The sequence below is a fragment of the Loxodonta africana genome, chromosome 27, assembly GCF_030014295.1.
Source record: "Loxodonta africana isolate mLoxAfr1 chromosome 27, mLoxAfr1.hap2, whole genome shotgun sequence".
In the NCBI taxonomy this organism is placed as follows: Eukaryota; Metazoa; Chordata; class Mammalia; order Proboscidea; family Elephantidae; genus Loxodonta; species Loxodonta africana.
Window position 1 is genome coordinate 35628686 of NC_087368.1, and position 24249 is coordinate 35652934.

The window sequence follows — 24249 nt, forward strand, 5'->3', positions numbered from 1 at the left end:
GCCAGGGATGCTGTTAACATCCTACAACACAGCACCTCACGACAAAGAATTATCTAGCCCCAAATGTCAACAGTGCCAAAGTTGAGGAACCCTGAAACAATATTATAATGTTCCAGCAAGAACCTTTGTCAGGACCTTCAAAAAGGGTGTAAGTAAATAGAAAGTATTTGTCAGCCACCAACACCTAACTTTAGGACTTACGAGTCCTTAATGAACCCTCCGTGACCATTCACAACAATGGTCACTTCCTCCCACTAAGCTATGTGTGAGAGGCTAGGAAATATGGGCTGGTCTGGCCAAGAAATGAGCCTTTTTCCGATCATTGGTTTTCCCAAAAGGAAAGGCCAAAAACACAGTGTCAATTCTACTAACCAGCTTCCTCTTGAAGGAAAAGACTGCTGAACAACTAAGGGCTTACCGTTGATGTCTAAAAAGATGCGAAGGGCTGCATGTAAAGGAGTATCGCCTTCCATGAAAGAAATGTCACGGGGGTCCGCACCCTTGGTCAAGAGTAGAAAAGCCAACTCGAAGTCCTCGTGTTTCAGGCACAGGGCAAGGGGGCTTTCTTGGTTCTCCTGGAAACCCCCGGGCAAAGCTGCAGGTAGGCAGAGGAAAAAGGTCCCATGACCCACATCCCTGTGGAGAGGAACAGCCTGGGAGGCAGGAGGGGCCGCTTCTGCCATTTAGTTCTAAGGGAAGAGCTGATGCTGATCCCGACTTCCAAGGCCCTCCTACCACCAACCGTCCTGGAAGGAAAAGGCTTGCCGGCACCCTCAGAGTGAAAGCCCAGCTTCTCTGAGTGCCCTGTTCACGGACCTTGCCTCTCCCACCTCTCCAGCGGTCCCTCTTGTTCTACCACAAAGAGCATGGTGCCCACCATTAGGGTTCCCCTAGAGTGAAGACAGGGTATGGAACCATTCAAATTCCAGTGCTTGCTTAACACAGTACTGGACACATGGTTGGTCCCAGGATATGGGTGCTGCTTCCTACATTCTTTGCTTCTGCTAACTTCTACCCTAGAATGTATGTCTACGCTCAGTTGCCATTCTCCCTGACACCTCTCCACCCCCACATCACCTTCTTTTTAGCTCAGTTCATGCATCTGCTGCAGGCTCCCCACCTCCCCCACGAGGCAGGCTCGCTAACAGATCAGCAGAACTACTACGCACGTCTCCGGCAGTCATGCATTCCCCTGAGGCCTTGGTTCCTAGCACTGCCCTTGGTAGGAGCTCTATACACATGCACTGAATCAAAGAACAAAACAGGAATTCCAAAACAGCCATAGTTTCCAGGCAAAGGAAGCAATAGTCTGCATAAAGAATGAGTATCATTTCCATTTTATAAGTGAGAAGACGCAGGCATAAATAGCATGCCCAAGGCCATACAGTTAGTAGTGGCATTAGCTGGGGTGGGGGCAGGAGACGGTTGGTGTTTCTAAATTAGTTCTAAAATAAAATCCAATCCAGCAATACAGTCTGTACACTCCAGACACAAACCCAGCCATGTGTGTTCACACTAATTAAAGCAGCAGATGTTTTCACCCACTAATTATTTGGTTGTTTCTTTAAAAACAAGCAGCAAGCATCTCAAATCCCAATCCACTAGTTAGAAAAGAAGGCCATCAGATGTGACAAGGACGTACACAGCACATCAAGTGCGGGGGAAGTCCAGGCACAGGTCAGGAGGAAACCACCACTGCGGCTAAGCCAGAGCAGAGGGCCTTCCACACACCTGACGGTTCTCACACAACACAGGAAGGCAGCAGTGGTGACTGGAAGTCACAAAAATGCAGAGTTCCTGCAGGGCAAGGCCCCCTAAAAACAAACAAACCTGTCACTGTCGAGCTGATCCTGACTCATGGAGACCCCACGTGCTATAGCGTACGACTTCTCCCTAGGGTTTTCTCAACTGTTATCTTTATGGGAGCAGATCGCCTGGCCTGCTGGGTGGGTTCAAACTGTCAACCTTTAGGTTAGTGGATGAATGCAAACTGTTTGCACCACCCAGGGACTGCCAACACCCACCAACAGGGCATTAATCCTGTTACTGTTTCAAAACAAGAAGATACGTGGGAAAGAATGAGGCAGGGTTTTAAGGGGCCTCCACAAGCAAGGAAACGAGCCTGTGAAGGGCAGCTGCCTGGGTCCCCCCATCTGGACAACCTTCCTCAGTGTATCATCTAGGCATTTTCACCTCCGCTGTCGATGAGGCAGTCCAGGAGCTGCGTTTTCCGCTGGTCCCAGCTGCTGAGGTGTGGGATGACGGCACAGATGTCAAGGTCTGAGAGACTGCAGTCTTTGATGACACCAGCTGTGAATGGTGGCTTCCCGCTTGCTTTGCCCGTCAGCAGGAGAAGGACTTCAGGCCACTTCTGTTTTTCCAGTAAGAACTTGATGAAGGCGTTGGCACAGTCGTGATTAATGTTGCAGGCCAGGTCAGGAGGAATTTCTTTCAAAAATAAGAACAGACCATACACCAAAAAAGGTTCCTATGATTCTAGTCAACCCCCAATGCACATGTATGTAATTAACACAGATTTCAGACCAGTATTTCTAAGCACTGGGAAAACACGGAGCCCTGGTGGCAGAGTGGCTGAGAGCTCGGCTGCTAGCCAAAAGGTTGGCAGTTTGAATCCACAGCTGCTCCTCAGAAACCCTGCGGGGCAGTTCTGCTCTGTTCTATAGGGTTGCTATCAGGCAGAACTGACTCGACGTCAATGGGTTTTTTGTTACTGGTGGTGGTGTTATAGAAGAGATAGATATCATCAGTATTTTAAAAACGATTGAATACGCAAAGAGCAACTCTAGGAGAATACACGAGAAACTAGTAACAGAAACTATCTCTGGGGATGGGATTTAGGGACTGAGGTTCAGAGGTGAAGGGTAGACTTTTCACTGAAGAACCTTCCGTGATCTTTGAATGTTCTACATGTAGGCGTACTCCCTTCATTATTTTTTAAATTTAACTTGTAAAAAAGCATATTAGGAAAGAGTTCTAATGAGCATATGTCATCTCTAACACCCTTGGACGCTGCAACAAAAGTTACCTTGCAGAGAAGAAAGGAGGCGCAAGAACCGTTGAACTATTTCTTGCTTCAGAAAGTTTTTATGTAGTGACCGGTTCCCTGAGTCCATGTACTTCTCGAGCTGCTCCGAGACTCTCTGGAAGACCTCACTGTCGCTGATGGGTCCGTCACCATTGCTCAGCCCTGCAAAGCAACAAAGGTGATGGTTTGGAATCCAGAGCTGCAGCTCCGGAAGATAGCAGAAATGTTCACATCTCCACACCCCCAAACCCGCACTTTGTATCCACGTGCTTTGCCAACGCAACTCCGCAGATCCTCCCATTGAGAAGTGGCGTCCATTTCCCCTTCCCTTGATTCTGGCCTGGCTTTGTGACTTGCTGTGACCAGTAAAATGGACTGGAGCTGATTTTTGCCCCAGTTCTGAGCCTGGACTTCAAGAGACCTTATGTCCCTTCTATTGGCTTCTTGGAACCCTGGCCTCTGCCACATGAACAACTCCAAGCTAGCCTGCTGGCCGATGGGAGACAACACAGAACGGAGAGATTCAGGCTCAGTTGTTTGAACTGAGGCCTCAGAGATGCGAAAGAGTCTAGCCAACATTGGCCAAGACCACAAATGTTTGATGGAGTCCAGGCAAGGATGTGGAGAAATTGGAACCCTCATCTCTTGCTGGTAGGAATGTAAAATGGTGTAGCCACTGTAGAAACAGTTTGGCAGTTCCTCAAAAACTTAAACATAAATTACCATGTGACCCAGCAATTCCACTCCTAGGCATATACCCAAAAGAACTGAACACAGGAACTCAAATAAATACATGCATGTTCACAGCAACACTATTCACCATTGCTCAAGGGTGGAAACAGTGCAAATACCCATCAACACATGAGTGGATGAACAAAAGGTAAGACAGCCATTCAATGGAGCACTGTTTAGCCAGATAGAGGAATGAAATACTGACACGTGCTGCAACCTGGATGAAGCTCCAAAACGTTAGGCTGAGTGAAGTCAGCCAGACACTAAAGCTTATGCATCGTATGATTCCATCTATAGGAAAGATCCGCAACAGGTAACTCCATAGAGACAGAATGCAGACCAGTGGTTGCCAGGGGCTGAGGAGGGGAGGGGAACAGAGAGAAACTGCTCAGTGGGTCCCGAGTTTTACTTTGAGTGATGGTAACCACACTGGAACTACACAGAGGTGAAGGTTACATGACCCTGAGAATGTACCAAACGCCACTGAGCTGTTCACCTTACGGTGGTTAACTTAGACGATGTGAGTTTCACCTCCGTACATTTTTCTAAATAATTTTAAAATGGAATCTTGCTGGACTGACAAAGAAGCCACACAGGACATCTGGTTTCACACACAGTGAGAAGGGCCTAGCCAACAGCAGAAGTGCAGTCACGTTTGAGAAGAGACGAGTAAATGCTCCATGCCACGTTCTCCCAGAGTGGGAACACCTGAAGAGAAATGAACAATTCCAGGGTGAGGGGGAGCCTCCTATTTTCAGTCAGGTTCCCCAGAAGCAGACCTCGTGCTAAAGATTTGTGTGCAGGGAGTTTATTAAGAAGGGGAGACCAGTGAGGGAGTGAAGGAGGCCGGATAGGGAGGTGTGGAAACAAGCAAAAGGTCAGTCCCAGAAGAAGTCCTATAGGAGGTGGGCTCAGCTGATCCCCTGGGAGGAGCATCTCAGAGCTACCTTCACCCACGGAAAGGGTACTGGGCTTTTATATTCTCACACCCATCAGTCACTGGGTACAGGCTGCCTTACCAAAAACCAAAGCCGTTGCCAATGAGTCGATTCCAATTCATAGCGACCTCATAGGACAGAGTAGAACTGCCCCACAGGGTTTCCAAGGAGTGGCTGGTGGATATGAACTGCCAAACTTTCGGTTAGCAGCCGAGCTCTTACCCACTGCACCACCAGGGCTCCTCGGGCTGCCTTGGGAGGATCTGAACTCTCAGGCACTTCTGTCTGAAGGAGCATGAACAAAGCAAGCTTCATAAGCCCAAAGACACCCGTGGAGAACAAGCCTTAGGTGCTGGCTTTTCCAAGTGAGAGCACACCAAGGTAAGAGACCCTAAAGGGAGCACACAGAAATGGTAAAGGGACCGAGGGCACCCTGGCAGGTGCCAACATTAGCTGCTATGCCTTTTAATCCACGCTTGGGTCACATTTCAACATATCAAGTAAAAGACCAGAAACATACACACATGTCTGGTGTAACAACGTCTGGCTGGCACTCCTGGACTTGACCCTCCCACCTTCATCCTAAAATACCTATGAAGATGCAGAAACAGTGAAAACTCACAGGACGGGAACACAGGGCTCTTGGTAAAGGGGGGGTTTCCTTCACAATGAAAGTTTGCTGCTTGCCTCTCTGCTCCATGCCATTAAAAGCTTTCTGGAAACATCATTCTCTCCCCAGGGAACTTAGTTTAGTGCAAAAGTCACTTGAAACTGAACAAGGACATACTAAGTCTGACCACAGAGGCAATTAAGGGAAGCTGTATAACAAATGCCTGACGGTGTGGTTCAGGCTGGTTAAGAAGTCAGTTATAGAAGATCAGAGAAAGCGCGCGTCGTCGGGCAAGAAATTAGAGGATGACGTTAGCCACATAAAAATGCACAAAATGAAAGGTGCTAAAATACTCACCACGGCGTCCCTGAGTGGGAAGACTATGCATGACCTGTTCATTACTCTGAACTTTACTGGGGTTTTTTTCCTAAATTTTCGATAAGTTTAATAAGACACAAACATCAGAATACAAAGTTGCTTATACGTCATAATCACAGATTTTTTAAAAAGATGACTATGTAAGTACTTGGAGGAAAAAAGAGTGGATAAAAATATCCCAACATGTAATTATAATAAATATAATAAAATTATAACAAAATTTTATTTTTACAGATTGTCCACAATGAACATATATAGCAGGTACATAGAAGCAGATTTTAAATTAAATTAAAAATTAAAGAGATCTATCTTCTGAAGTTGCAATAGTGCTCGGAAGTATTAGAAAATAGAAATAAACCATCTCAAAAAGAGAGATTTCTTCTTTGCTGAAATCTTCCTTTCATGTTATAAAGGGCAAAACTGGTAAGTTTTATTCCACACAATTTAAATTTTTATACCCATCCCACTTTCATAAAAGACAACAAAAATGTATAATTATAAAGGTACAGAATAAAACCAAATGACCCAATCACAAACATATTAACTGGGGTGGGAGGGACAGCTTTTCCTTTCCTACGTCTTCTAGATTTTCTACACACAAAAAAAAAAAAACGTTGCTTTTATAAAAAGGAAAAAGTATCATGGATGTCCTTCAAGTCAATATCCACGCCTGCATTTATGCCCTGTGTTGGTGCTCAGGGATGCAAAGATGACAAGCCCCAGCCTCTGAGTCAGGGGCTCCCTGGCCTGGGGAGACAGACAGACAGACAAAGCTCCAGTGTACCCAGAGCTACACTAGCAGGTCTGTGTGATAGATGCCGCAAACCCAAAGGTGAAACGCAGCTGGCTCCCCTCTGGAGGGCCAGAGACAAAGCTCACTCTAAAAAGCCTTGTAGTAGTGAATCAGACAGAGGGAGCTGATCGCAAACAACTGCGAGAAAAACAAAGGCTCAAATCTTGCTCTTCCTGGTTCTGGGAAAGAATTGAGCAGGAACAGCTGCTGGAGAAGGTGGGCATGCTGCCGTCTGGTGGCAGCTGTGAGAAGTTACAGCATCTTCACTGTTCAGGGATTACCGCCTTGCTTCTCAAGGTTGGTTAGGAGCTCTTTCTGCTAACCAAAAGGTTGGCAGTTTGAATCCACCACGCGCCCCTTGGAAATCCTATGGGGCAGTTCTACTCTGTCCTATAAGGTCTCTATGTGTTGGAATTGATTCGATGGCAACTGGTTTAATGGGTTTTAGATGCCAAAAACTGTCTCATCCAAAGAGACCACCATGACCATTATCATCAAAATTGGGGACAGCAACTCCAGGATGAGCTAAGGGAGTGAGGCCTTTTATCCTAGTCTGTGATGCTGGAATGCTTATTCTTCTGAAAGGTGCAAGAAACTCGTTATTGCCCACAGATTAAAAAATCAGAGCTATGAAGTCAGACAAGGGTGCAAAGCCACCAGCAGCAACTTGCCCCTAAGGTAATGATTCCATGTGGCCCAGAGATGGGTGAGGGTGGTGGGGAACTAAGGTCCATAAAAACAAACTGGGTCCATCCCCATTCCCAAGCCCAGGCCCCTTTCCTTTGGCTCTCTCTGCCAGTGTCTTCTCTACTACTGCTCTGGAAAGACCTTTCTGGGGCTGAAGTCTAAAACTGCACTTGTCCAATGTAAGAAAGTAGCCCATAAATGAAATTAAAACTAATTAAAGAAAATTAGAAATTCAGTTCTTAAGGGTCATGAGTCACCCATATTCCAAGTGCTTACAGCCACACTCAGTGTGGGTAGTGGCTACCATATTGGACAGAGCAGATAAAGAATATTTCCATCATCGCAGAAATGGATGGTGCTGGTCTAAAAAGACTCCTCAGTCCCAACTGAGGTTGTAACGTTTGTGCAACCAGCAAACCCTTAGGGTTAACTCTATACAGCAGTATGAATACATGAAAGAACAGTCATATTCAGCCCATAATTCCATACAGAGATCGTGTTCAGAGACTGAATTCTATAACGCTCCCACTGCTAGTTGTACTTTGAGAAATAAAGATTTCAATCTAGCCCTTCCTGCCAACGGTCACTCTCTTTCAATTTTTAGCAGTTCCTTTTTGGCCTTTTGACTAGGTATTTCTCTACAGTCTTTGGATTTATTCCTCTAAAGTGGCAAGGAAGTCTTCATGGTCAATGGTGTGGAAAAACTTCAAAGTTAATCAAACATCCAGTAAATGTACCAGTGGGTATTGGGGCGTTAGTCTTGACTGCACTCACTGGCATCATCAGACCTCCTGAGAACCAAGCGGCCGGGTCTGGAACGGTGTGCGTGCCTCTCGTACGTGCTTTCCTGACAAGCAAGTACAGCTGGACTCTGACAAGCAGAAAGGGGACAAGCTGTGACTCTAATGAGACTCTTCCCTTGGTTCCAAACGGGAGCCATAGACTTAGTTGGTGAAGGAGCAAAAGAGAGAAAGGAAAGGAGAACAAGGAACCTGTCTCAGAAGATGAGGTGTTTTAGGGTTAGCAGGCCTTCAAAGATTTTGTCACACAAGAGAATTAAAAATCAAAACTTAAAAGAAAAAAATGAAAGATTTAGGCTAAAGACTGTCACACCAAATACACAGCAGTCCAGACGTTAAGGTTAGGCTCAATGAAAGATAAATTTCCAAACAAGTCAGCCACACAGCACTCCCCACCAGTTAACTAGTAGTCCTTATTTACTGTTGCGATTGTAAAACCTGGAAATTCACAGGCAAAGAAACACGTTTGGTGAGTCTCCTATTCTCGCAGAGTGAGTGGCTATCATCCTGGAGCTGAGGTTACAGCCGTAAGTTTTCAGACAGCGTTTCACAATGGTGTGCTATTAATTACACCATCTTGGAGCAGAAGTCAGAATTCCTTAAAATGTGAGGTTATTTCAAAACCGATCATGACGTGTCAGGGCTTCACATGAACATCCACGCAGGACAGAAGGCTCCACATACTTCTCTCGCCTCAGTCCCATGGTCTCAAGGAAATGACAGGAGATACTTAAAATAACAAATCAATGGAAAAACAGGAAGGCGGCAGATAAAAAGCCGCTTTAATCTCCCCCATGGATAACTGTCTTTATCCTGTCAATCGCCATGGCCCCCAGCCTGGCAGACGGCCTCCCACCTCCACCCCATCAAACCCCCTAAGGCTGCCCTCAACTTGCCAGCCACTTCCACATCTCTCGTCAAAGGGAGGGAGTGTTTCTGAAGAAACATGACTAAATAACTGCAGGGAAATCCATAGTAACCACCTACTAAGTGCTAATCAATTTAGTCCTCATTCATAAGTATGACCTATCTAAAGACCAGCAGGTAATTAAACCAAACCAACCAGCTGCCATGGAGTCGATCCCGGCTCATGGCGATCCCATGTGAGTCAGAGTACAATTGTGCCCCGTAGGGTTTTCAGTGGCTGATTTTTCTGAAGTAAATCGCCAGGGCTTTCTCCTAAGGCACGTCTGAGTGGACCTGAACCTCCAACTTTTCGCTTAGCAGCTGAGTGTTTTAGCCATTTGCACCACGCAGGGACTCCTAGCAGGTAATTAGGGAAAAGCATAAGCACAAAGGAGAAATGACAAAATGAATCAACTAACCCCAAAAGGAACACAAATAATCCAGGGAAGTGGGGAGAATGTTCTTTAAAAACATAAAAGTCACTAACATTTTCAAGTGCGGTTCAAGAGGACGTGGCAAACACAAAACAAGAACAAGTTGCTCCATGTAAGAAACAATCAAAGAAGAAGAAAGAGTTCTTAAAAATTAAAACCATGAGTTCCCAAATAAATTCAATGGTCAAGCCGAATTATAACTAGAAAAGCTGAAGGCCAAGGTAAAGATCTGCAAAGAAAAAAGGGACAGAAAATACTAGGAAAAAGAAGAGGGACATGGATTATAAATTCAGGAAGTTCAGGATTATAAATTCAGGAAGCTCAGGATTATAAATTCAGGAAGTTCAGGATTACACATTCAGGAAGTTCATCCACGTAAGAGGAATAGCAGAGTGAGAAAAGAGAAACAGAGAACAAAATAGAACAATTTCCCTGAGCTAGGAAAGACAGATTGACATGGGCCAATAAGTACTAAGCAAGAAAGAATAAGCACTCACACCTAGGTATATGCCAGTGAAATTTCGGAACTCCAAGGACAGAGAAAATCCTAAAGAGGAAAAAAAATGAGATTAACAGCAGACTTCTAATCAGTTAGAACAGAGGCCAGAAGACGATGGAATAGCATCTTCAAAATTGTAAGAAACAAGGTTTTACAGTGTATTTCATAAATCTGAGATGCCATCAATGGCTGGACACACCAGAAAAAGCTACTGATTAAACTAAGACACACCACTGATTGTAAGACACATCTCAGTTTCAAAGACCATGTGACAAAGATCATTTCAAAGAAAACACTCAAAAAAAGGGTAGCTAGTCATCAATGAAATATGATACCTGCTGTGTCCAGCCAAACCATCAACCATGATGACATTTTCAGATATGCATGAACTCATTTTCAGATATGCAAGTCTATCACCCATGTCCCTCTGTGAAAATAAAAAAAACTACAGGCTGCCCCCAGGTTAAGAATAAGATCCGCTCCTAAGTGTGTCTCCAATAAAGAATTTGTAGATAAGTCGGAACGGGTGCACACAGCTCTTACTTAGCCTTACTTAGTTCAAGAACTGGAAACCCTGGTGGCGTAGCGGTTAAGTGCTACGGCTGCTAACCAGAAGGTCAGCAGTTTCAATCCACCAGGTGCTCCTTGGCAACTCTACGGGGGCAGTTCTATTCTGTCCTATCGGGTCGCTGTGAGTCGGAATCAACTCGACACCAACGGGTTTGTTTTGATTTTATTGCAAGAAAAGGCTTGAAGCCTTTCCGGTGACTTCAAAGCTGCAGGTACAGCAAGTGAAGGTGACTGTGATGAAGAATTTGTTGCCAGTAGGGACTGGTTCAACCGTGTCAAAGAGAGAGCAAATCACATAACATTAAAGGGTACGAGTTGTCCGTAAATCAAAGGTTCGTAACCCGGGGACTTACTGTACTTGTGCAGGTACTTTAGCAGAGAAAGGGAGAAATCCAAGGGGACGACATGAGCCACAAGAATGAAATATTACTGGGGAACACCTAGCTCAATTGGCATAACAGAGTTTATAAACAGAATGTTCTACATTCTACTTGGGCGAGCAGTGTCTGGGGTCTTAAAAGCCTGTGAGCGGCCATCTAGGGTACTCCACTGGTCTCACCCCTTTGGGAGCAAGAAAGAGTGAAGAAAACTAAAGACACAGGGAAAGATTAGTTCAAAGGACTAATGGACCACATCTACCACAGCCTCCACCAGACTGAGTCTAGTACAACTAGATAGTGCCCGGCTACCACTATTGACTGCTCTGACAGGGATCACAATAGAGGGTCCTGGACAGAGCTAGAGAAAAATGTAGAATAAAATTCCAACTCACAAAAAAATACCAGGTTTACTGGTCTGACAGGGACTGGAGAAACCCCAAGAGTATGACCCCCGGACACCCTTTTAACTCAATAATGAAGTCACTTCTGAGGTTCACCCTTCAGCCAAAGATCAGACGGACCCATAAAACAAAATGAGATTGAAGGGACACACCAGCCCAGGGGCAAGGACTAGAATGCAGGAGGGGACAGGAAAGCTAGTAATAGGGAGCCCAAGGTTGAGAAGGGAGAGTGTTGACATGTCGTGGGGTTGTTAACCAATGTCATAAAACAGTATGTGTCATAAAACAGTATGTGTACTAACTGTTTAATGAGAAGCTAGTTTGTTCTGTAAACCTTCATCTAAAATACAAAAAAAAAAAAAAGAATTAAATATTAGTATGACAAGAACTAAAATCACAAAAGAAAAATAAAAGGTGTTTCATTAAATAGGGATGCTTAGAGTACCATATTTAAAGAGCAAAGTTTTCAGGACTTTTGATCCCACTATTTGTAGAAAGAGTAACATTTACACGATCTAAAAACCATGCAAATGCCATTTACTGGTTTTCAGTTTTTAGCAGCAATCTATAGATGAAGCATGGAAAACTTAAGACTTAAGGAACAGAATGGAAACGATACAGATAATAGAACTAGATAAAACTCAACAAGTGGGGCTGGGACAGCCAAGAACTTGGTCTCATTCAGCAGCGGTGCTGTCTCAAAATAACAAATCAAGAAACGGAGATACATCTATATTTTAAACAGTTGGAAGTGGTTGTTTCTGAAGAGTAGGCCTGCCTTCTGTTGTGTCTTGTTCTGTCTGAATTTTTTTCATTTTTACTCTGTACATACATGGGGAAAAAAATCACTCACAGTGTCCAATGGTGGACCCGGCAACGTTCTCAGAATGTCCTCGATATTCTCTAAATGAGAGTTTTCTTATTCTATCTTTCAAAAAATGCAAACAAGTTTTCTGAAGGTTGGGGAGGGTCTCACTTCCATCTATGTGTACCAAGAAAAGTAAACTGATTTGTATCTAATATCACAGAATCAGTTTTACCCCCCCAAAAAGTGAAGTCACTGGAAGCGTACCTGATAACTCCTTGGAACACGTAGCCAGCTTTTCCAAGTGACTGTTGATTTTCTGGATAGCTTTGAAGTTCTTATTTCTTTTCAGGATGTCCACAGGGGAGCGGGACTGCCGGTCCAGCAGGGTGGGGTCTGCCCCGAGGTGTAGGAGTGCCTGCACGTCCTCCGTCTGTCCTAGGGCAGGCCAAAACCAGAAGGGGGCACTGTCACGGGGCCTTCTATAAGGACATGTCCCCACGAGCACTCTTCCTCCCCGTTCCCTGCCCCAGCAGCCCCTCTGTTGACAAAACCTGACCTGCGCCAGGCTTAGGCAGTCCACCCAGCTCCCTGAAGCAGGGAGTCCTGTGTGGAGCAGGAGGGAAAATAGCTTCAAAGAGGTTCAGAAGTGTGCTCCTGGCTACCTTTCTCCCCTCTCCTTGGCAACAAGCAAGGAGACAGGGAATCTGGTTACCAGGCAGCAGTCACAGCTGTAAGGCTAACAGCAAGCTGGGACTTCAGACTCTTTATTCCATAGAGAGGAAATAGAATATTCTTTCAGGGAAAGAGCCCTGTCTGGGGACAGGAGAAGAAAGTGGCAATTGCTGCTGGGGTCTTTTGTTGGCACAGCTACCACCCTCCTGGCCCCAACCCTCCAGCTGCCAGCTCCTTATCTATCTGCCAAGCACCAAGGTGGCTCTGTGATGTAGATGCAACAGCTCTGAAAATGGAGCACGTGTGTCCCTGGGGGTACACAAAGATTTACATGGGCACAGAGTTAAAAGAAGCCACGTCTGATCCCCAACTTCCACGTGAATACTTTCCTAAAATTCACCGCCCAGAGAGGCACCTGTATTCAGGTATCGAGGAATGTGGGCAGCCTGCAGAAGCTGAGAGTGACCCCTGGCTGACAGCCAACAAGGAAATAGGGACCTCAGCCTGACAACTGCAAGGGTTGGGTTGTGGCCCAACCACAGGGGCTTGCAAGAGGCCCAGCCTACACCTTGATTTAGCTTTGCAAGACACTGAGCAGAAGATAGCTCAGACACAATAAAACAACAGATGGATAAACATGACTGTGAAGAAAAAAGTTTACACGACAAAGAAGATCAAAGTCAAAAGACAACTGTGTTAAATATTAAATAAAAATTAATGGGTGTTTGTGCCAGGTACAAAACCTTCCTGAGAACGATAAGTTAAAATGGCTGTCTGTGCCAGGTACAAACTTTGACAGAACAATAGGGAGTTTTCAAAGTGTCCTAACCACAGAGAGTTTTCCAGAAAAACAACTTAACATTTAAGAATGTTTCTGACTCAGCAGACCAGACTCCACCAATTCCCAATAGACAATTTTACCTACAAAGCCAATGACAGAAAGACCCCTGCTTTGTAAAACGCTGCCTTCGATAGAAGACATAGCTAAGACTCAATCACTGGAAATTCCCTATTAAAATCAACATCGCAACCATGTGACACAGTACAACTGCCCATAGGGTCTTCGGACTGTAATCTTTACAGAAGCAGATTGCCAGGTCTTTCTCCTGCAGGACGACTGGATGGGTTAGAACTGCCAACCTTTCGGTTAGCAGCTGAGAGCTTAGCCATTGTGCCACCAGGGCTCCTAGCTGCCTTTTAAAAAAAAAAAAAAAAAAAACCTAAACTTACACTGCTTGAATGAGCTCCTCACCACTTTTGGCTTGGATGTTCCCTGTTGGCAAACAGCTTCTTGCTTGATAAACCCTGTTCACTCCATCGATCAATGGTTTGGATCATTCATTGAGTTTTCCTTTGGACAACTGACAAACTGGGAGAAAATATTCATAACATACACCACAGACAAAGAGCTAATGAACAAAGGGATTCAAAAAAAAAAAATTGAAGAACAATGGGCCAAAAACCCAATGGGAAAGAGATATGATCATATAATTCACAAATATACACATATATAAATGGTCCTTAAATACATAAAAAAGGTCAAACTCATCATTAAAGAAATGCACATTGAAATAACACTAAGATACCAATTCTCACCCATCAGACTGGAAACAGTTTTTGAACACAACACATTCTGTTGGTGAGGCTGTGGGGATGGAGACATTCAGACACTTCTGGTAGTTTAACACGGATGGGGGGTTCAAGCCTTCTGGATACAGACTTGACAATATCCGACAAACTGCCCGTGTATCTATGCATATATGAACATGTATGGAGTGGCTTCCAGTATAACTGTTAATGAAAAAAGCAAAGTGCCAAAGATTATCTGTAATATGTGACCCTTTGTGTAAAAAGAAACCCCGGTAGCACAGGGGTTAAAGCACTTGACTGCTAACCGAAAGGTCAGTGGTTCGAACCCAACAGCCTCTCAGCAGGAGAAAGATGTCGCAGTCCACTACAGCCTCGGAAACTCTACGGGGCAGTTCTACCCTGTCTTATAGTGTCGCTGTCACGGATTGAATTACGTCCCCCCAAAAATGTGCATATTAACTTGGTTAGGCCATGATTCCCAGTATTCTGTGGTTGTCCCCCAGTTTGTGGTTGTAATTTTATATTAAAGAGGATTAGAGTGGAATTGTAACACCCTTACCAGGTCACATCCCTGATCCAATATAAAGGGGGTTTCCCTGGGGTATGGCCTGCACCACCTTTTATCTCTTAAGAGATAAAAGGAAAGGGAAGTAAGCAGAGAGTTGGGAACCTCATACCACCAAGAAAGCAGTGCTGGGAGCAGAGCGTATTCTTCAGACCTGAGGTTCCTGTGCTGAGATGCTCCCAGGCCCAAGGAAGACTGATGCATCACAAGGACCTTCCTCCAGAGCTGACAGAGAAAGCCTCCCCTGGAGACAGCACCCTGAAGTCGGATTGCCAGGCTACTGGACTGTGAGCGAATAAACTTCTCTTTGTTAATGCCACCCACTTGTTTTTCTGTTACAGCAGCACTAGATGACTAAGACAGTCACTATGAGTCAGAACGGACTTGAAGGCAAAGCGCTTGGTTTTTCAAGTAAAAAAGAAGATACAAGAAAGTATATATGTATCTGCTCATTGTTGCAAAAGAAATTCAGGAAGGATGAGTCCACAACTACAAAAAACTGATTACCTACGGGGGTGGGAAAAGGGTCAAAAGAACGGGAAAATGTGAGGAGGTGTCACACGGATGACAAGGAAGTGACGCTTCTCTGAGTATGTCTTTTTGTAAAGCTCAGACTCTTAGAACCACAGTAATATGTCACATGCTCTTCATAAACCTGAAATATAAACAAACAAAACCAACCAGGATGCGGGGAACTGCCACAATGTAATGCAAACACACACAAAAATGAACCTAATCGTACTACAAATGAATCACATAACCACACTAAAGGGAGTGAGGAAGTCTGAAACTCCTAAAACTGAACCAAAACCAAGAAAAAAAAAAAAAAACCATTGCCATCAAGTTGATTCCGACTCATAGTGACCCTATAAGGCATAGCAGAACCGCCCTGTAGAGTTTCCAAGGAGCACCTGGTGGATTCAAACTGCCGACCTTTTGGTTAGCAGCTAAGCTCTTAACCACTACACCACCAGGGTTTCCTAGCACTGAACAAATAAGTAAATATACTGCAGATGAAAGAAGTTACAAATAAGGAGAACCTAAATGACCACAGCGTTGGATTAGAATCAGAGGTACCAGTATAAACTCATGGTCTTTGATAGAATACAAGCAGCAGGTACAATGAATGTGTGTGTGTGCACGAGTTAGTAAAGCCATTGCCGTTGAGTCAGTTCCAGTCAAAAATAGCCATGTGCTGTATGATTCTATTTATATGCAATGTCCAGGGCAAATTCACAGAGACAGAAGGCAGATTAGTGGGTACCCACACCTGGAGGGGTTGGGAAGAAAAAAGGAGTGGATGCTAATAAATATCAGGTTTCTTTTTGAGGTGATGAAATAGTTAGAAATTGATTGTGCCCATCTTTCAGTTAGCAGCTGAGCGTCTTAACATTTGTGCCACCCAGAGAATCCTGTCATGGATGGAACAGGTAAGATGCAGTGGTCAGTCATGGGACGCAGCGGTGAGTCGTGTGGTTTTACGATGGTGGTGCCCTACTTACGCCTGATGAGGTATCCTGGGGAGTGGGCGGCCACAATGTGCAGGACTGTGCGGTCATCCTCGTCCTTCTGGTTGATGCGGCCTTTCCACTCCGGCTTGTGGGTCATTACCCATCTGAAAAGGTGGTTTTCCCCTGAAGGGAATTAAGATGAGTTACAAAGGTTATTTCCCACATACAAAATATTAGCAAAGCAAATCAATATATACCACACTAAGCGAACCAAATGGGGCATCTAACAGACTTTTCCACTCACCACAAATAGGAGTGGAGAGACACAGGGGCTGGTAAAATGGCAAGGTTGAGTACCAGAAAGCTGTTCAGAATAATCTTCAGTCAGGTTCCCTATATGCAGAGCCTGAGACAGGGATTCTTGTGCAACACAGCCACTGGGAGGGAGCTCTCAGGAGAAAGAGGGTGAGCGAAGGGGGTAGGGGAAGGCGCTAAGCAACAGTGTGCTCTCAGCTGCAGTCCACTGCAGCCTGTGCCCACGGGGAGCTCTGACGTACACAATGTTCCACAGCGCTGCTCCCACCTACAGGCAAGGAAGCCGGTCTTTTGTGCCCCATGTGAGTAAGTCATGAGCTAAAGAATGCCCACAGGAGTGAGGCAAGATTCGGGCAGTAGCCTCCCTGGAAAGTGGTGCCAGATGGCAAAGGCCAATTCTCTGGAGAAGGGGGCAGCTGTGAATTGTCAGCAGCCAACACTCATGGCAGCTGGGGGTTCAGGCACCAGTGGTAAGGAAGATCCATGTGGGGCACTGAGATTTCGTGTTCCTAGGCAGATTCTGGCAGCAGGGTCCCCGCTTCAATCATCAAGTCAGGATCTCTGATCTGAAGGACACCGTGCTGCGTTACTAATAACAGCACAGATAGTAAGTTCTTCTCCAGGGCTCCTGAGATCAAGGAAAGCCACACACACTCCTCCAACTCTGTGGGCACTATCTGTCACCATATCAGAGTCTCCCTCTGAGAAAGAATCAGGGATAACCTATCGGTCATACCGATACCACCCCATAACCACAGGGGCCAACGTAAAGAGCAACACAATAGGGAACAGTGACGTTCATAACCGGGGGCATGCTTCTGTGCATTTCAGTTTCCTAATCTGAAACTGGAAGGATTCGATTAAATGCCCTGTAATCAGACTTTGGAAACCCTGGTGGCGTAATGATTAAGTGCTACGGCTGCTAACCAAAGGGTCAGCAGTTCGAATCCACCAGGCACTCCTTGGAAACTCTATGGGACAGTTCTACTCCGTCCCATAAGGTCGCTATGAGTCGGAATCGACTTGACGGCACTGGGTTTTCTGGGTAATCAGACTTTACTTTTACAAGAATAAAATCTCTTATGGACTCTCCAATATATGAAATGGATAATATTTGCTAAAGCAAAGACGGGCCCCAGGGCCCCAAGTCCCTGGTCACTGCCCGCCTTCTCCCCCTACCCCCTGCCCCGACCCAATTCTATAAGTTCCAGGGGATGATTCAGCTGAGAAGATGTAGATCAAACAAGATCTCTCTGCCCCTTCCACCTCTAAGATGGTATAATTAAAGTTGGAGCCCTGATGGTGGAGTGGTTAAGAGCTTGGCAGCTAACCAAAAGATCAGCAGTTCAAATCCAGCAGCCACTCCTTGGAAACCCTACGGGGCAGTTCTACTCTGTCCTACGGGGTTGCTATGAGTAGGACTCAAGTCTACAGCAACTAATGACGACACAAATGTCCTAAAGCAATGCCGTATATGCTTGAAAAAGAAAAACAAGCTTGTATCAAAAGTATGTGGGGGGGGAGTGAGGAGAGATTTAATGATAAAGCAAAAGTATTTAAAAATTTAAATCCTATAGCCAGAAGGTGAAGTTTTAAAGAAAAAGTTATATGAAGAATGTCAGTCCTTTAAAGAACCACAACCAAAACATATCATCAATAGCCCATGCTTCCCTTGGGGTCCTCCGGCCATGGTCCCAGAACATACTGGGCAGCTGTCCAGGCTGCAAAGTGAACACGGAAAAAGGCCAGAGGGAGGAAACCCCACAGATCTCCTGGAGCTCTGCCTGCCAGCAGCTGTCTGTCACAAGTCCCCTCCGTGGGTTCCAGAGCGCCACCCTGCTGCCAGGATCTGTCTGAGAACACGACATCCTTTCAATCTGGCTTTAGCTACTAGTCCCCAGAGAAATAAAATGATGTGGTTTCCCAGCTTCCTGTCCTCAAACGATTCGAGTCGCTAAACTCTGGTTTCCCTGAGCTCGGCAGAGTGCCCCGTGCTGGCCGGGTGGCTTGGAGGCCGTGGAGCTGAAAGAAGACTCACCCGCTTGGATGCAGAGTCTCATGAGGGCATGAAGAGGGTATGGGCCAATACTCTCAATGTTTGCACCAATGGAGATGAGCCACTGGACTAACTGGGGCACCTGCTCCATTTTCTCATAGGGTCCAATGAAGACATATTTCTGGAAATGAACAGAAAGCGAGGAAGAACCATGGAAGTCTTTACATCGATATGAAACTTCGAATCCCTTCAACCATAAAGTTTGGCATCAGTGAAACCTGAATTAGCTATGGTCCGTGCCGAAGACACAAATAACAAATTTGCAGCAAGGCGGCTGAAGCGGAAGGCCCCACATACAAAGCTGAGGTGGCCTGACTTGAAACTTTATGTAAGAAGGTCACCTTACCTCAAAAAGACTTTTCAGTGATAAGCCTGGGACGTGGATATCACTTGGCAGTCGGACTTTTCTCGCTGACAAAAGTAGAAACGACTGATCGGAGGGGAGAAAAAGAAAAAGTTGGAATAATATTGTTCTTCATATAGGTTATTAGAGCAAAACTTAAGGTAAAAAAAAAAAAAAGGTACACACACACAGTGGAATATTACTCAGCCATAGAGAGAAATGAAGTTCTCATACATGTGACAGCGTGGGTAAACCTTGAAAACATGGTGCTGAGTGAAGTCAGTCACAGGACAAATACTGTGTGCTCTCACCGACATGAAATAGACAAACACATAGACACGAAGGCTCATTAGTGGTTACCCCAGGTGGAAGGGAGGAGGCACAGGGAAGTTCCTCTTTCGGGGGCACTGGGTTTCTGTTAATGGTGGTGGAATAATGAGGGGAACGATAGCGATAATGGTGGCACGATGTGAAGAATGGAATTATACCAAAAATTAAAACCAAATCCACGGCTGTCGAGTCGATTCCAACTCATAGTTACCCTATAGGACAGAGGGGAACTGTCCCGTAGGGTTTCCAAGGCCATAAATTGTTACAGAAGCAGACGGCCACCTCGTTCTCCCTCGGAGCAGCTGGTGGTGCTCAAACCGCCAACCTTTCTGTTAGTGGCCGAGCGCTTTAACCACTATGCCACCAGGGCTCCAGAATTATACATGTAAAAATTGTTGAATTGGCAAATATTGTTTATATATTTGTACCACAATTAAAATTTAAAAAAAAAAGAACCCTCTAGCCTTGTTTCTTTTTAAGCCACCTGAGCCATGATAACGGGAGTCTCTCTGTCTCTGCGTTTCCTCAGAGGCTCCCGAGGATGGGAACGCTGAGGTCAAGCAGCATCGTACAGAGAACGGAGGAGCTGGGGTAAGACATGCTTGAAGTTCAGCCAGCAGAAGATTCAGAGCCTTTAGAAATATCTCACCCTAATCAAGTCTTTAGTACATGAGTGTTTCATAAGTCCTAACTATCTGGGGCAGTGGAGGAGCGCTGGTGGTGCAGTGGTTAAAGCGCTAGGCTGCTAAGCGAAAGGTCGGCGGTTTGAATCTGCCAGCCGCATCATGGGAAAAAGATGTGGCAGTCTGCTTCCGTAAAGATTTACAGCCTTGAAAACCCTATACCCGTTGTCTTCAAGTCAATTCTAACTCTTAGCCACCCTGTAGGACAGAGTAGAACTGCCCCATAGGGTTTCCAAGGAGTGGCTGGTAGATTTGAACTGCTGACCTTTGGGTTAGCAGCCTAGCTCTTAACCACTGCATCGCCAGGACTCCTGGGGCAGTTGTACTCTGTCCTGCATGGTCGCTATGAGTCAGAATCAAATGATGGCAGTCGGTTTGGGGTTTTTTTGTTTATTTGGAGCCCATTAGATTCTACCCAGTGGTGTGCTGGAGCTGGTTGTTATCAGCTAGTGAGAATCCATTGTGTCTATCTCTTCCCAACTCCGAGTTCTGTGATACAATGTTAGTAGTTTGAAACCGACCATGGTGAGAGTATTTATACCACGGAAACTGGCAAACGCCACAAATCAGGACTTTTTTTTTCCTCAGAGAGCCAATCGATAAACCACTAACCCTACCTGAAGAAACTGATGCTCAGAGAGATGAAACAATTTTCCCCAGGTCACACAGACAGTGGCAGCACACCCTGAGGGGCCCTACGGTCTAGGAGCTCCAGTCTCTGTACGGCCCTGACTAGAGAGCCAGTCATGTCCATCCATGGGAGCCAGTAGCAGCCTCAGCTCCAACCTCCCTCACGAATGCCCTTGGCCGTGGACTGCAGGACCTCAGGAACCGAGCCCGCTGCCACGTCTTGCTTCCAGTCTCTTTCAGCTTGATACCCTCCCTTAACTGCTGACCCTAAACAGGCCCCACTGCCCCATCCTCAACCCCAGTGTCATCTTCAGGATTCTGACAGTCCTAACTGCTGGCCTGGCTTTCACCTGATACCTCTGTCTCCAATATTGGGGAATGGCCCAGGCCCTGCTGCCAGCAGGAAGCTGGACCTGACACTTGGGCTGGATTTCTGCGCATTCCCTTGGTTGGCTGAGTTATGACCTATAAGGAGCTGCCTGGATCCCGTTCCCTGACAGCCCACCTAGGCCACGAGGCTCCATCCACCTCCACTCCACGCTGGAGAGACGGGACTAAGGGACTCTTTCCTGGGAGCTGGAAACTGAACTACAAGCCCACGAACGAGGCCTGAGCCACCTACTCTACTCACACATCCGCCCTAGTACTTGGAATCACAGAATTGGAGACTTTTTTAAAAATAAATCTGAAAAGCTCTTTATGGATCTCTTGGTCCAGCCACCTTATCTGAAGACAGCAGATGCCAGACCTCTTGTTAACAGGGTTCTGGATTTCTGACTCCCGGTTCCCCAAGTGTCCGGTCTGCCTTCCCCACCTCTGCCGCCTACCCTCCCACAGCCTCTTAATTCAGGGAACCCATGGCTGGACTGTCAGGAGTTTCCCATGAACCCCTGAAACTACATGCATTATAGTCTGTTCATACAGAGAACTGTCCCACAGATTTCACAAGGAATCTGGGACCTTTCCAAAAAGTTAAGAATTCTCAATTCTAAAGCCACTTGGCCTGCCTGGATCTAGAGGCCGTATGGGTTGCCTTGCTTTTGGTGACTTTTCTGGACTTTCCAGCTTTAGAAGGTCCAGGAGGCCCTTTCTAACCAAACTCTCCACCTTGGCTAGCCCGTGCTTATGAGTGCTTTCAGCCTGTCATTAACACAGCTACTGTGTGTTGGACACTTGGCATGTGCCAGGCGCTAAAAAAGCCCTTAGCAGCCCCTCAGACCTACACAGAAACCCTCAAAGCAGCACAGTACAGGCCCACGCTAGCTAACACCGCGTAGAAAGATTATAAAAACAAACAAGCAAACAGAACTCACGCTCTTAAATTAGAAGTCCAGACTTACTGGACCAGTTGAGGCTAGAGCACTGCCCGAGACTATCGCCGTGGAATGTTCTTTAAGCCTTAAACCAGAATTATCCCTTGAGATCAACTTTTATCTAAACAACAGATTGGATCATAAAATAGTGTCACTCCCAAGCAGTGAGCTTCTTTAAAAAATATATATATATATATATATATCAACTACAGGAGACCAAATGGTCAAATATTACTCTAAAGCAAAAATGAGAAGGTAAGGGGGTAGGGAAACTAGAGAACTGGAAATAGTACAACAGAACGGAATGAATAAGAATGATGATACATTGCGAAAAACATAACCAATATCACTGAATAACGTGTGTAGGAATGGTTAAATGGGAACCTAATTTACTGTGTAAACTCTCACCTTAAACACAATAAAATATTCTAAATTAACAAACATGCAATTGTTTATGTTCCTCATTCACCGTTACCACAAACACCTGGACTTTTCTTTGATGACAATGGAGACACAGAGCAAGGATGCCACAAACTTAATATTTTTCCTATCTTAAAAAAAAAAAAAGGAAACTGACTAGTGTATCTCAGTGACTCTGCATTTTTACCGATGGTCCAGTTAAAAAGTTATACTGGCTTCAAAACAAATAACCAAAAAACCAAACTCGTTGCCATCAAGTCGATTCCAATTCATAGCGACCCTGTAGGACAGACCAGAGCTGCCCTATAGGGTTTCCACAGATGGTGGATTTAAACTGTTGACCTTTTAGTTAGCAGCCGAGCTCTTAACCACTGTGCCACTGGGGCTCCAATAAACAAATGGTAAATTACAATGCCCCAGGGCTGAAACAGAAATCATTTCATCAAGGATGTACTTTCCCCCAGACAGAGCCACCTCGTGTTACTCACCTGCCATAATCCTTTCTTAGCCAGCTTCTCTATAACAGATTGCCACACTTCTGTTGAGAATCCAATAATGAAAAGATGATCAAAGCGTGGTAATAAATTTTGCAAAACAATAGAATCACCTGAAAGAAAGTTCCACAGTTTAGAAATTTTATCATGCAGAAAAGTCTAGAAACCTTTAGGAAAAGGTCCTCCAATTAAAACCACACACAGACAATGGTAAATGACAGATATCAGGAAGACAGGCATTTTCAATGCATAAAGTTCCTATATGACTGACTAAAGCAGTGACCATGTTAAGCTGCCCCGTGAAATCAAGCCCCTGAGGGTAAGGCAGCATAACGTTAGCTAACTTTCATTCAGCTTCTCTATTTGCTGAGCACAGTGGTATGTATGATACATTTAACCTCTTCAACAAGCCAGTGCCTATTGGCCCCATTTACAGAGGAGGAAGTGGAAGCTTAAGTGACACAGCTCACTTCCTTTAAGAAGACATGACAGGTATTACTATCCCCCAACAGATGAGAGACATGACGAATGGGGAAAAGCTTCCTGGTATGTCACGCAGCTAGTTCACAACAAAACCAAGACCTGAACTCTGCGTTACCAACTCTGTAAGGCAACACTCATTCTTCTAACACAGGTGGCCCATCGACCTCTTCTATCTCATGATCCCCCAAAACCGTGTTTCTCAATCTTATGGATGTCCAAGGGGACAGGTCAGGGGAGAGAAGAACATGGCATCTCTCTCAAGGTTATCAGCTTCCAAATAAATAAGTCAATATCACAACAAACATATTGTAGGAAAAGACTCAAGATAGTCGTAAATATATTTTTCAAAATTTATAAACTGGATTGTGGGTATACATTCACTCTCCAAATAGGGGTTGTTGTTGTTGTTGTTAGGTGCCATCGAGTTGATTTCAGCTCATGGCAACCCCCTGGGACAGAGTGGAACTGCCTTCATTGGGTTTTCTAGGCTGTAATCTTTATAGGAGAAGATCTCCAGGTCTTTCTCTCACAGAGCCGCTGGGTGGGTTTGAACCGCCAACCTTTCAGTTAGCGGCCAAGTGCTTAACCATTGCACCACCGAGGTTCCTTCCCCAATACGGTGTTCTGGTAAGAAGTACCCAGTGCATTGCCTAAGAAGCACTGGTAACTGTCCCCTCTCAGGGTGGGGGAAGAACAGAAATGGCCCAGGTTATCTTAGAGGGTAGTCACCAAGAAGCAGTTGTTTGGGATTCCCATAACTCCAGCCTGGCCCCTATAGAACCCAAAAAACCATTGCCTTTGAGTCGATTCCAACTCATAGCAACCCTGTAGGACAGAGTAGAACGGCCCCCACAGGGTTTCCAAGAAGCGCCTGGTGGATTCGAACTACCGACCTTTTGGTTAGCGGATGTAGCTCTTAACC

The 24249-nt window shown here is 45.4% G+C and overlaps 1 protein-coding gene across 7 annotated transcripts in view; it reads right to left on the reverse strand.

The window, feature by feature from the left end:
• The window catches only part of TRANK1 (tetratricopeptide repeat and ankyrin repeat containing 1), an 84762-nt gene that overhangs the window by 50208 nt on the left and 10305 nt on the right, over window positions 1-24249 (reverse strand). For 5 of the 7 annotated variants that reach the window (XR_002787152.2, XM_023554849.2, XM_023554850.2 and 2 more), the window contains 8 exons: window positions 22839-22957; window positions 18978-19061; window positions 18614-18752; window positions 16312-16443; window positions 12247-12417; window positions 3047-3208; window positions 2194-2448; window positions 419-595 (listed from right to left, as the gene is read on the reverse strand). Coding sequence is in view for 6 of the 7 variants with exons in the window: in XM_023554849.2 (XP_023410617.2) it covers window positions 419-595; window positions 2194-2448; window positions 3047-3208; window positions 12247-12417; window positions 16312-16443; window positions 18614-18752; window positions 18978-19061; window positions 22839-22957 (1239 nt within the window). In the remaining variant the exon portion in view is untranslated. Of the gene's footprint in view, window positions 1-418; window positions 596-2193; window positions 2449-3046; window positions 3209-12246; window positions 12418-14250; window positions 14406-16311; window positions 16444-18613; window positions 18753-18977; window positions 19062-22838; window positions 22958-24249 lie in introns of those variants that run through there. The other 2 variants (XM_023554851.2, XM_064277457.1) reach the window with 2 other exon arrangements.